At 38.5% G+C, this 14,424-nt stretch overlaps 1 protein-coding gene across 1 annotated transcript in view; it reads right to left on the reverse strand.

Annotated features, from left to right (window-relative positions):
- The window catches only part of KRT10 (keratin 10, type I), a 4,292-nt gene extending 845 nt beyond the window's left edge, over positions 1-3,447 (reverse strand). The window contains exons 1-7 of the mRNA XM_006774437.2: positions 2,804-3,447; positions 1,903-1,985; positions 1,374-1,530; positions 1,118-1,279; positions 903-1,028; positions 383-600; positions 5-12 (exon numbers count right to left, since the gene is read on the reverse strand). Of these exons, the coding sequence (XP_006774500.2) occupies positions 5-12; positions 383-600; positions 903-1,028; positions 1,118-1,279; positions 1,374-1,530; positions 1,903-1,985; positions 2,804-3,400 (1,351 nt within the window). The 5' untranslated portion in view covers positions 3,401-3,447. The remainder of the gene's footprint in view (positions 1-4; positions 13-382; positions 601-902; positions 1,029-1,117; positions 1,280-1,373; positions 1,531-1,902; positions 1,986-2,803) is intronic.
- Between the last annotated feature and the right edge of the window lie 10,977 nt (positions 3,448-14,424).

Here is a 14,424-nt window from a genome sequence, read left to right on the forward strand (position 1 = left end):
CCGCCTTTGGAACTGCAGGGAGTTAACGTCACACTCAGTTCACTCACACACTGGGAGACGGTGGGTCGCTTTCCGGCTTTTTGTTACTTTAGAAAATAAACCCGTTTTAACGGGGAAAACACCACCCCGCCAAGTATGAATTTTAAAGTTTAAAACACAGTCTTTAAACACAATTTTATAGACACACAACCCTCAGAATCAAATACGTGAGGAACAGGCTGGTTCCACCCGCCTTTTTTTTTTTTTTTTTTTTTGTATTCTGCCTCCTCCCTGCTTTCCCATTTCCCGTTCTCTGGCACTTCCGTGGGTTTTAGGAAAGCCTGGCGATTTGGAAGAGCGAATCAAAGCTACTGGGATCATTTAAAAAAATGATAGAATTTACCCTCCCTCTCCTTCTAGCAGGCTGCGGTAGGTCTGGATCTCGTTCTCCAGTCGAATCTTAATGTCCAGGAGTTGCTGGTACTCGGAGTTCTGGCACTCGGTTTCAGCTCGGATCTGCTGCAGCTGCTCCTCCAGAGTGGAGATCTGCGCCTGAATCTGGGAGAGCTGCACGCAGTAGCGACCTTCCGTTTCTGCCAGCGAGGCTTCCAGAGATTGTTTCTGAAAAGGGGAGAGAATAGATGGTGGCTTAGCGACCCCCTCGTTCAGTTGAGTACAGGGACATTCACTGAACAGCTTAACACATCATACAGAAGCATAAACAAGATGAATAGGATTTGTGTTTTACAGTTGATGCCAGTGATGCCTTTCTCCCATTAACAAGAGCTCCAATTTTTATTTCTACTTTCGTACCCCAGCTCCGCCGTGTGTGTGTGTGTGTGTGTGTGTGTGTGTGTGTGTGAGAGAGAGAGACATATTCTTGCATGAGCATGAAACTGTGTGTGAGAGAGTTATTAACATACCAGGGCTAGTTGGGACTGTAGTTCGATCTCCAGACCTTGAACAGTGCGTCTCAATTCGGTAATCTCAGTTTTTTGGCTGGACATTTGTTCAATGTTGCTATCGATTTCTGTGGTCAGTTCTTTGCTCTAGAGTATGAGAAAAAGGAAAAGATGAGCAAAATCTGAAATGGGAACCAACCTCCATTGGCTTCACCATGAAGGGGACGGTTGGTTACCTTTTCATTGAACCAGGCCTCGGCGTCTTTGCGGTTCTGTTCAGCAAGTTGTTCATACTGGCTTCTCATGTTATTCAGAAGTTGGGTCAGATCCACACCCGGGGCAGCGTTCATTTCCACATTCACGTCACCAGTGGACACATTTTGAAGGTCTTTCATTTCCTGTTTGAGGAAGAGAAAAAAATTTAATGTCTGCACTGTGACCAAAATGAGCAATCTTTTGGCTGGGGGAAGTACGGATAACTTTTTGCATCACCTCTTCATGGTTCTTCCTCAGGTAGGCCAGCTCTTCAGTCAGGCTCTCGATCTGCATCTCCAGGTCAGCCTTGGTCAGGGTCAGCTCGTCCAGCACCCGGCGCAGGCCGTTAGTATCAGCGTCCACGCTCTGGCGGAGGGCTACCTCGTTCTCATACCTGAAACAGACATGGTACGGTAACTGGTTATAACATAAGCAAGGGAGGTGTACTTGGGCAGAAACTATTTAAAAAGCAAATATAGAGTTGACTTCATATCATGGCGACATTTACCATGTACTAACTCACATAGGGATATTAGTGGTTTAATGCAAAGAAGCTTAGCAGTTACTGTAAAATGCATTTTCTTCTTTTAATAATTGCTCAAAAAGGTAATGTTGAAATGGAAAATATCTCTGACGGCTCCAGTACTTTTAACTTTAAATGAATTCAGGAAAAATGTAAATGCTATTGTGGATTTCCAACGTCATTGTTAAAAACAAACTCATATTATTTGTTGTGGCAGTACCGTACTCCATCCATTTAGCTTACTTCAGTCTGAAGTCATCCGCTGCCAGCCTGGCATTGTCGATCTGAAGCAGGACATTGGCGTTATCAGTTGTTAGATTCAGGATCTGTGGGAAGAGGTAAAGAAATAAGACATAGATATGGCTTTTATAGTGGCATAGATAAATTACATTTTTTTATGTTGTTCTCTTACAAAATTTGGGGGGAATTTTTTATTTTAAATATGAAATATTGCAGGCTTACCCTGACACTTAAACTTGAATCATTTGTTCTCTTGAAGGCTCTATACTCTTCTATTTCTCTATCATCTCTTTCTGAAAACTAACTGGAATTATATAGCTGAGTTCCTACATATGTGTCCTCCTCTTACACTGTGTGATTTCCATGTATTTCAGCTAATACTGGCTCATACCTGTGTTTGGTTTAATAAAAATATATTCTAAATGAATACACTCTAAGCAGGTACACTGTAGGTACAGTTCACAAATCTCTAGAGACAAACCATATATCATTTCCTTACTGGAGAGTTCATGTTTCTTGCAATGTAGGTAGTAAGTATTTTTTTGTTTTGTTATCAACCCGAATGATATTTTGTTCAGACTCATTTAACAATTCTTTCTGTTTTCCTATTTATAAATGATCTAATGTATTTTAACTGTGGACTCATTATACACTCATTAAAACAAAAACATTTTCATTAATCCACCATCCTATAAGACACACAACACACATTTTTGGATGAAGATTGAAATGACCATACCCTCACAAATATTTACCTTTGATGAGAAAGGACTGATTTTGGAAGCAAGAAAGTAACATAGGCATACACAATGGACAGCTACATCATGGTTCATTTAAAACTGATCTATCTGAATCACATGGATGAAAAAATAGGCTTACAGTTGGATTTTAAAATGCCCCTTACCTGATTTTTAAGATCTTCAATGGTTCTGTAGTACTTGCTGTAGTCACGAGGCTCTCGCTGGCCTCTGTTGCCATACTTTTCATACCACTCTTTGATCTTGCCTTCTAGCTCATAGTTTGATTCTTCAAGAGCCCGAACTTTGTCCAAGTAGGAAGCCAGGCGGTCGTTCAGATTTTGCATGGTTATTTTTTCATTTCCAGAGAGAAGGCCACCATCTCCCAATCCACCACCAAAGCCTCCTCCATAGCCGCCTCCGCCGAAGCCCCCACCAAAGTTGCCCCCGCCAAAGCTGCCTCCTCCAAAACTGCCTCCTCCATAGCCGCCACCAAAGCTGCCACTTCCGTAGCCTCCACCAAAGCCACCTCCACCATACCCACCTCCTAGTCCACCTCCATAGCCACCCGATGAGCCTCCAAAGCAGCCTCCACCAGAGCTCCCACGGCTAAAAGAGCCACCACTGAAACCGCCCCCTGAGCTATATCCTCCACCATGGGAGCTTTTGCTGCTCGAAATTTTGATGGATCCTCCTCCTCCACCTCCTCCTCCTCCACTTTTGGAGGAAGAGTATTGCTTGCTTGAGCTGTATCGAACAGACATGGTGATGCTATTTAGCCCAGGGAGTGCCTGCTGCAACCAAGGACAGGGGCAAGCCTTTATATATGCACAGGAGGTGTGTCCCACATGTGGTAGAGTTTGCTTACTTGCATGGTTTTCTTCTAGCCAACTTAGCATCTTTGGCTCATGATTGCATAAATTATCTTCAGTAATAACCAATCCCAATATGTATGGCTTAAAAGTTGCCTTAAGAACAAATGAGAGGTTTGCTGTGTTGAAATTGAAAATGGGTGTAGTTCAGATAAACAAATGCTTTTTCACCTTTAGAAGAACATTGAGCAACTGTTGAGATCCAGTTTGATCTGAGCACTAATTTAGGTTGTACAGAATGCTTGCAAAGTTTGGAAAAAGAATTTTAGCTGCAAAGTTATGATTAAAATAAAAATTTTCAATTTCATGTTTTAAGCAGTATTAATTAATAGGAACAACAAACAGCATGCTATAATAGAGATCTTGTAGAAAACTGTAAGCAACTAAAAAGAAAACACATATGCTAAACAATTCGTGTTCAAAAGTTGCCACATATAAAAAGTTAAAACTATAAAAGCACAATTTAGGAAGTGTGTGTGTGTGTGTGTGTTTGGAGAATGAAGATATATTGGTATTTTGCCTAGGAAATTGGAAGTGAGTAATGATTTAAGAATTTTCTAATTTAATGGTGCTACTGTTTTTAACATTAAAAATAAATAAATAAATTTTAATTAAGGCTTATCTGAAGACCATTATATAGACATTCTTAGCACAAGATATGAAAAACTAACCTCCAGTACTTATATTAAGTTTGATTGGTTGAGAGGGAAAATTTAGATATGTTATGATTCTGAGTAAAAATTGGCTTGCAAGAATATAAATCTAGATTAGAGAGTGATAGTGGCTCCAGAAATTATTTACTGGACTGTGAACATATGTTTCCAAGCTAGATTCTGTTTCTCAAAAAGAAAAAATTTCCATGGGTATATTGTGTATAGAATTTGGTATATTAGTTTGTCTAGTGAAGTATTTAATTGGAACTTTAATACATTATATAAAATTATTTTATATTTATCCATAGACAATGACATTGCTGTGTGTGTTTGTACATGTGTATATAAATTTTCACACATTTTGCAATTATACAGTGCTTTTGTGATCCAGTGCTTCTATAATCTCTGAAATAAGGTGCTGAGATAGGATGGTGGTTATCATCTCTAGTTTATAGAAGGGGAAGTTGAAGCTGAGAGAGGTTATGGTTTTGCCTACAGATATATAACAGGTGGTTGAACTGAGATTAGAAACTTGGTCCTTTGATGCCTGGATTTTGGCTCTTTCCTATTATACGTGTGTGTGTGTGTGTGTGTGTGCTGTGCTCCGGTGGATTGGCCTGATAGAACAGAATGCTGCTATTTCTTACCATGAACGTCTCCACATGGGAAAACAAAACAAAACAAAGCAAAACAAAACAAAACAAAACAAACTTGGAAGCATGAAAATTTTGAAAGGAGAGTATCTGGCACACACTCTTCTATTCTTAATTGCTTTTTCAAATTAAATTTATAGCTGCACATTCCAGTCTATGAAAACTATTGAAATAGTTTCTTTAGGGAAGGGGAATGTGGTTGACAGAATAGGAAGAGTTGATTGTTAGCGTGGAGGTTACTAAGCAGCAAAAGTTGCAGCTCCTCCAACCTGTTAGCACATGCAAGTGGGGCAGTAGTTAAAAGAAAAAATGAAACCCAACCATGGGAATTGATCCCTGATGAAGATAATATGTGGTGAAGGAAAGTCATGATAAATCAGGATAGAGAAAAAATATTCCAATAAGTTTAGAGGAGATCTTAAAGGCTTGATATTAATGAAAGCAATTTGGAAAGAAGACATTTTAATTAAAACATTTGGAAGATTTTACCTGTATTTATTTCAAGTTTTGAATCTTGATGGTACCAGTTTTGTTTTAGTCTTTAATTTTGACCCCTGGTGCAAAAATAGAAAGATCTCAATCTAGGTTCAGTTCATTAACAAGTGGTATGAAAAGATCTGCTACAGTTATATTAACTCAAAGAATATGTGAAAGGATCCCATTGCATAAAAGCACATGGGGCCGAAACCGGTTTGGCTCAGTGGATAGAGCGTCAGCCTGCGGACTGAAGGGTCCCAGGTTCGATTCCGGTCAAGGGCATGTACCTGGGTTGTGGGCACATCCCCAGTGGGGGATGTGCAGGAGGCAGCTGATCGATGTCTCTCTCTCATCGATGTTTCTGGCTCTCTGTCTCTCTCCCTTCCTCTCTGTAGAAAAATGAATAAAATATATTTAAAAAAAAAAAAGCACATGGGAAAAAAAAACATGTATAGTCTTCTAATACTGACTGTAACATTTACTTTAAGCCACCTTTAATGACATTATCAAAGATTACTTATTAATATGTACACTCTACAAATAGGTTTGTCTTTATTTGTACTGTCATTTGTTGAAATCAGCCTTTGGCATAAGTGAAATTACCGAGGTGCCATGTAATAATTTTGCAGCTAAATTGGATGAATACTTAACGATGGTCAGTTTTAATCTTGGCACAGTTTACACTTGATTGCATTAATCCACTGTAAATGTCATTTCATTTTCCTCAGCTTTTATTGTGTTTCTATGTAAGATACATTGATAGATGCTTGGAAGAGAGAAAGATGAATGAGACTCAGCTCCTGCCCTTAAGGATCTTACAAATTGTTGGGATCTAATTAAGGAGACGTGACCTACATTATCAACTTAAGGGCTACAGCAATGGTACATGAAGTGGAGGGAGGTGAGGTGGGGAGGAGATAACGTTCCCCGAACATCCACTGTGTTTACTGTCCTTTACCCCTCCCCCCAGTCCTGTATGATAGGTATTATTTACCTAACTTTATAGCTTTAACCAGTTAACTGCCATGCTTCCAAAACGGAAACCATCCCCACACACCATGATATTTTGAATTTAATTAAAAAAATAAATTTTCAATGAATATTATAAAAATAAATATATTACAATTTGGGTGTTCTTGAATATTTTGAGTTGAAAATTCTCACGAAAAATGATTTCTTAAAGCATCTATAGACGCTTATGGAGTACAAAGGGTTAAAAAGCTTTAGGATATTGCCCAGAGTTTCAGCTAGTTTATGTTAGAGCTTGGTTTTAAATCAGGCCTGTGTAGCTTCAAAGGTGGTACTGTTTAATGACACTGAACTGCACAGTAAGACTGATGAGTGAGGAGTCTTGGAAAGGGTCACCTGATCAAGTTTCATGGTGCAGATGAAATTTTAGCTAAGTCTTGTGAAGGATGAGTAGGGCTTTTCCATATGTGCAGCAGCAGAGAGAGGACTGCTCTTGGAAGTGGGATCTGTGAAAATGCCAATCATGTGGACACTCTAGATCAGCGGTTCTCAACGCGTGGGTCACGACCCCTTTGGGGGTCGAACGACCCTTTCACAGGGGTCGCCTACGACCATCGGAAAACACATATATAATTACATATTGTTTTTGTGATTAATCACTATGCTTTAATTATGTTCAATTTGTAACAATGAAAATACATCCTGCAGATCAGATATTTACATTACAATTCATAACAGTAGCAAAATTACAGTTATGAAGTAGCAACGAAAATAATTTTCTGGTTGGGGGTCACCACAACATGAGGACCTGTATTAAAGGGTCGCGGCATCAGGAAGGTTGAGAACCACTGCTCTAGATGGACCAGCTTGGCTGGAACAGATGGTCCATGTTGATTAATTTCTCTTAGCAGATTATATTGAGCGCCTGCAAAAGTCCCTGGGGATACATAGGCAATTAAGATACAATTCCTGCCCCTCAGGGAGTTTATAATCTACTTGGAGAGGCAAAGAAACATACTCATGGACCAGAGATTATAACAGGGTCATCTGGGCTTTTTGAGGTATAGACATGGTGTTGAGGGAGTGCAGAGAGGAGCTCCAGCAGGTGTGTGTGTGTGTGTGTGTGTGTGTGTGTGTGTGAGAGAGAGAGAGAGAGAGAGAGAGAGAGAGAGAGAGAGAGATGTGTAAGGCCACATCTGAAAGATTAGTGAAGTCAAGTTTCGAGGAAAAGATGAATTTGGTTTAAGCTGTGAACTTGCATTACTAATATCAGGATACTCATGTAAAAATATCTTTGAGCAGTTAGAGCCATAGGATTATAGTTCAGGAGAGAGATTAGAGCATCAGACTTCAGGATAGTTAGGATCCCTAAGGGAAGGAAACCAGAAAGAAAGAACAGAAGATCCAAGCCTGAACTTTTGGGGACAGCCATGTTAGGAGCTGGGAAGATGAACTAGGGAATAGTAGGGCACCTAGGATTGGGGGAAGGGGAAACAAGGATCACGGAAACCAGGAGAGGAGAGAACTCAGGGATACTGGTCAAGGTCAAAGGAGACTGCTGGTTTGGCAAGTGGGAACATTGCCGTCCTTTCAGAGGGCAGGTTGGGAAGAGTTGTGGTGGGGCAGTCCACAATGTGGTCAGTATTAGAATTGATGACTTTGCTTATGGTATTTTATTTTCATGTACTCCAGTTTATCAGTTTTTTCTTTAATTGCTTCTGGATTTTAGGAAAAGTATAGGTGCTATTCCCATGTGGTTAATTAGGCTGGGGTTCTTGAAGCACGTCATTGTTTCAACTTTGTTATCAGTTTTGCTTGCCTTACTGTTGGGATTGGGATCATTCCAATTTCTTCCTTATTTTGCTTCAAGTAAAATTCTCTCTTGAAGTTTCTAGTTGAAAATTCTATTTGCATGGTTCTTTCTCTGATTGAGTAACTGAGAATTAATGAATTATTTAGTTCATCGCAGAAAGGTGAATCTGGTAATGCAGGTTATGTCTCAAGATGGCAAGGCAGATAAGCTAAATGTTTAGCATTTTCTCTTGCTTATCGCATAAAGTTTGAGAATTAGACATGGATTACTTTAATGTTGTGTGACTAGATATAAATTGCTGGATGTGCCTTTGCGATTACCACCCATGGAGTCAAAGCCAGGAGGAAAGTTGTAGAACTGTTTGATGGGTTTAGTATCTTTCTCCCAGATCGCTGAGTAATGAGAACAACTTAAGGTAAAGCCCATATCTCCTCATTGGCAACCTTATAAAATTCAAGGCTCTAAAATATGAAATCACGCCCATATTATACAATTTTTAAAAAAACTTATGGGATACACTGTAATGGAAGCCACAAATATATGGAAATTGCATGAAGGCTTTCCGTGTAGTACAGCAGGGTACCTAAGTGGGTGGGCTCTAGAGTCAGACAGCTTGGGTTACAGTCCAGGCCCCACCACTTACTGTACTGCTTTGCTTCATCTCTAAAGTAGGAATAATAATTTTGCCTATCCTATCGGTAAATGAGTTAGTAAATACCCAGCCTTTAGAATAGTGCTGGGCACATATAGAATGCATGTTTAATAAATGTTTTTTGTTACTACTCTTACTATCACTGTGATCTCAGTTTCTCAAAGCCTAAACCACTGTCTAGCCTGCAGTAGGCCAGCAAAATATGCATGAATGAAAGGATAAGATTGGTCGCTGGAATACGGCTAGTGAGTAAGAGAATGACTGGGGAGGAGGTAGGGCAGGGAATAGTGTTTTATTGATAACTATGTGACAAGCCATGCCATCTGCTTTTCTCTGGCTAATACTTGCTTTCATTTTTAACTTCATTCTTTTCTTTATCTCCTGCATCCACCAGGTCACTAATTTGGTCACTCTGCAACTGTCCTAATCCAGGTTTTCACCACTTCTGTCCTAATCCAGGTTTCATCACCAGCTCCTGAAGTGGTTTTCTTGACTCACTGCTGTGCCACTTAAGATCTATTCTGTCCACTGATGCAAGATTAATGTTCTTGAAAAAGTACTGTCATCACTTTATCAACATACTCAAGCACCCACAATGGATTTCTCTTGTGGATGTGTTAAACCTTTTCAGTAACCTTGCACTACTCCATCTGTCCAACCTCATGCTCCCTGTGGTGGAGTGGACGGAGTATTGGAGTCTCTTCATAAAGTAATTACGTGGCCTTGGGCAAGACACTCAGCCTTTCTGTGCCCCATTTTACTACCCGGTAAAATATGGATAATAATAATAGTAAATGTTAAAAGATCTATAATAATAATAATAAATCTTCAATCCAATGAAAAATGTTAGCATTTCCTTAAAAAAATCCCTTAATTATAAGCAAGGCTTTCTTTTACATCTTGGCTGAGATACTGTGCTTTATCCTATTTTCAGGCCTTTGTTGCTACTGGTTTGGACCATCCTTTTTCCATTTTGTTGCTTATTCAAATCATCCTACCTCACTCCAAGCTCTGGCTTACATGCCATCTCCTTCATGAGGTTTCTCATGGTTAATCTAGTCATGTTCTTTTCATTTCCTGTGTATAACGTAGTATTTTATAATATGCTGTATTATTATTGTTTCCAGTGAGATAAGACATTTAAGTTCCTTTCGAAAAGGGAGGATGCCTTACACTCTTGCTGTACCCAGTAGGTCCTTACTGTTTTCTGAATATTTTCATACACCCCAGTGACTTTTTCCACTTTATTTTCTTTGTCTTTATTTTGTTCTCTAAACTCTTCTTCCATATATTTTGGCAATGATACTAGTTCAAAATTTAAATAAAGCCTAGTTGAAGACAACTAATTTAATTTTTCTTTAAGTAAATTATAACATGTGCTTTTTAGATATGAGAATATTGTATAAAAATGATAAGCAATCTAAGATTCTGCATAGGATAATTAAGATATCTTAAAATAGGTAAAGATTTATACCTTAGACAGCGGTTCTCAACCTGTGGGTCACGACCGCTTCGGCGGTCAAACGACCCCTTCACAAGAGTCGCCTAAGACCATCCTGCATATCAGATATTTACATTACGATTCATAACAGTAGCAACATTACAGTTATGAAGTAGCAACAAAAATAATTTTATGGTTGGGTCACAACATGAGGAACTGTATTTAAAGGGCCAGAAGGTTGAGAACCACTGCCTTAGAATATATATTTTTTAACATTTTGGCTCTCACCTTTTCCTTTCATTAAAGGTCCCCTTTTTGGTCTTGGATGTGTTGAAAATGATCTTGATACTTATAAATTGCTAAAATGTACCTGTACTTCCAAAATTTCAGCTTTTTAACCCCTTCCCTGGCAGAAACGTGTATACTCGTTTTCACAAAATGTTCTTTTTCAGTTGTCGACGAGTATACTAAGAAAATATGGTAAAAAAATATGGTTTATAGGAAGACGAGTTACAAACTGTTTTCATAACCAGCATCAAAAATACTATATAGAACCAAAATAAAAAAATTAGTCTGAAAAAGAAACGTTTTTAACAAAAAAATTGTTGGGGAAGGGTTTAATGAGGAGAATTAACTATTTTGGTTGGTTTTCTGTTTAGCTAGCCCATTAGCATAGTGTAATTTAAGGATTAAATGTAATAATGACTTAGCAAGTTTCATTAGCATGTTATATATATATATTTTCCTATTGATTGAGTTAACTTCATTTTTCGAAAGACAATTGCTTACTATGAATTACCTGCAATAGGAAGATAATTTCTGATATGGAACTGAAAATAGAAACATAATATCTCCTGATTTTTATAAAAATTAGTAAAGTTGAAAGTACCAAACCAACTAACCAACCAACCTCTACAGAATCCAATAAAAAATTGTGGCTGTCCCCCAGTCCCCATTCATAAATCCAAGAAAATTCCTTTAGGTCCAGTTGTGGTGGTCTATCAAAATTGATCAACTCAAAGATGGCTGGTAATGAGAGAAAATGACTTTGTTACCAGGTCTTGTTAATTTTTACTTAGGGAGTCTGGGCAGATAAGGGAAGAATAGAAGCGCTGGCCAGTGTGGCCCAGTTGGTTGGAGTGTCATCCCTTACATTGAAAGGTGGCAGATTCAATTCCTGGTCAGAGCCCATACCCAGGTTTTGGGTTCAATATCTGGCGAGTCAGGGCACATACAGAAGGCAACTGGTCAATGTTTCTCTCTCATAACAATCTCTCTCTCTGTCCCTCCCTCCCTCCATCTCTCTAAAATCAGTTAAAAACATATCCTTGGGTGAGGATTAAAAAAAAAATAGAGAAAATATTGGATTACAAATGGTTCACATAGACTGGTTAAAGAATACAAGGAAAGCAATTAAACTCATTAAATCAACATGCAGATAACATTTGCAATGTCAGTTCTCAGGTAATTAGAGCTTATAGAACTTGTTGAGACTTCTCTATGTTCCAAGGCCTGTGCTAAGCACTTGACCTGAGTTTTTGTCTCATCAGCTTTTATTTTAACTAAAAAAACTAAGTAGTTTGTCCAAAATTATCCAATAAAGGGGCTCAACTGGGATTTGAACACAGATCTATTTGTCTTCAGAGCTTTTGCTTTAACATAATAAGAAACTCTGACCCGGCATTGTATGTTCCAACCTTGTGACTTAGAAAGTTAACAGGAACATAAGGGATTTTATTTTTTTTCTCAGACTGGACAAGATTTCCTTGTTTTCATTGCATTTGTAATGAAAAAACAATAAGCAGACTAATTTGAAAAGAAAAAGAATGAGAAAAGAGTTCCTGCTCTTGAAGAGGTCAGACTTATAGATCTTGTCTGTACCTAGGCTAGACTCTGTCCTAACTTTTTGAGGGTCCCTCCTGCTTGGGGTTCTGGAATTTTCTCTTTGGCAGGATTGGCCAGCTTCAGATCAGTCATTAAAATAACGAATCAGATCAGTTAGTGCTAATCCTTTTATTATGCTGCCTTTCCCAGACGGAGCTAACACCTATTATGGAGATTAACTGCTTCTCATCCGGTTTTTACTTTAAGTCTTGAACACATGATATATGTCTGAATTAATTCCATAATAAACTATGACATTAATGGGATCTGGACACTTGGGATTTTCCATTTTCCATAATTCAAAAGCTACCAGACTTTTTGGTGTCTCTTTTTTAACTTTTTTTTTATTGACACTACTACAGGTGTCTCTTAAAAATATTTTCCATATTGGCCATTTTGATTAAAATGGGATGCTACAGTTAGAAATTTCTAGTCCTAAAGCTAGAAATGAGTGGATATTTGCAGAACTGTGAGATGTTTTCTATTTTATTTTTCTTGACATCTAGAATACATATAAATGCTATGATCTAAATATAACTTAGCGAATTTTTTTTTAAAACCAACTATATAAGGATGAGGCCCCCACAACCTGTACTGGGATAACTGTTGTAACAATCCATCACACAGCCATCAAGTTGCTCTAAGAGTAAGAATATTAAGAGTAATTAACTTTGTGCCATATACTGTGTTAAGCTATATGTACATTTTCTCCTGCAACTCACTTAGCAACCCTATAAGGTGGGTACTATTATTAGACCAATTTTACAAAGGAGGAAACTGAAGCTGAGAGTGGTTATTTAGGGTGTCCCAAAGAATGTATATACTCTTTACAGCTGATAGCTCAATTGGTATTTCTTTCTTTATGAATAAATTTAATCCATTGGGATTAATAATTAATCAAACTTGTATGCATTTTAGAGGACACCCTTTATATCTTGCGCAGGGTAATACAGCTCATAAATTAGTAGCTGAGCCAGAATTGAAACCAGATCTTCTCTAGATCCCACATTCTTTTTTTTTAAAATATATTTTATTGATTTTTTACAGAGACGAAGGGAGAGGGATAGAGAGTCAGAAACATCGATGAGAGAGAAACATCGATCAGCTGCCTCCTGCACACCTCCCACTGGGGATGTGCCCGCAACCAAGGTACATGACCTTGACAGGAATCGAACCTGGGACCCCTCAGTCCACAGGCCAACGCTCTATCCACTGAACCAAACCGGTTAGGGCAAGATCTCACAGTCTTAACCGCTACCCTTCACTGACAGATGTTTAAACTGTGCTTTGTGGTTTCTAAGACTGTTCCAGAAATCACAGTGGTGAGGATGGAACCTTTTTATTGCAGCAGGTCTATTGAGGATAAGCTTGCATTTCCTACTTATACATGAATTAAAAGGAATTTTTAAGATAAGTAGATTTGAAGAATGTCACTTTTTGTTTTTTAGCTGATTTTAAAATGTTATTTTCAAAGATGTTTTGCAAACACTGTGATGTGGATATGTTTTGAGGATAACAGATTTGACTAGGTTAGGGTTGAATTAGTCACAATGGTAAATTATTTTATGGCAAGTGCTACTTGGCCTGATATTCTAGGTTTGAGAAATATACACAATCCATTTAAGAACAGAGTAATAAGAGCTAGGGTTTGGTGGATTATTTACTTTATCACTTACCCAGATTTTTTTATTCATTAGTTTGTGGTACTTTTCAGTCTCATTCACCTCAGTCTAATCTTTGCACCCAGGAGTTGTTCCTCCTCAGTGTTCTGGCTGTCTGCTTGAGGCATGATTTGTTGAACTTGAACTTCCATTGCTGAGGGAGAGCCATATTGCTGATCATCTGTTGCATTTGTGAAAGTTGAGCACAGTGAGCACAGTAGTTACTTTCAGTTTCTGTTAAGTTAGATTTAAAGGATTGCTTCTGAAGGAATGGAAAGTAAAAGTGAAAAGATAATTCATTAAACATTGCAGTGTAGCCCAGCCGGCGTGGCTCAGCAGTTGAGCACCACCTATGAACCAGGAAGTCACAGTTCAATTCCTGCTCAGGGCACATGCCCCGGTTGCGGGCTTGCTCCCCAGTGTGGGGTGTGCAAGAGGCAGCCAGTCAATGATTCTCTCTCATCGTTGATGTTTCTATCTCTCCCTCTCCCTTTCTCTCTGAAATGAATAAAAATATAAATTAAAAAAGGATTTAAACAGCTAAAACTAGAAATGTAGATTTTAGAAATAATTTTAAAGGTTTTGAAACATTTCTAGGAGATAACAAAATAGTTTTACTACATTTAGCAAATAAAAACATAGAACTGGCCCTGCCGGTGTGGCTCAGCAGTTGAGCTTGATCCTCAGTGGGGGCCGTGCAGGAGGCAGCCAAT

The sequence above is a fragment of the Myotis davidii genome, unplaced genomic scaffold, assembly GCF_000327345.1.
Source record: "Myotis davidii unplaced genomic scaffold, ASM32734v1 scaffold327, whole genome shotgun sequence".
NCBI lineage: Eukaryota > Metazoa > Chordata > Mammalia > Chiroptera > Vespertilionidae > Myotis > Myotis davidii.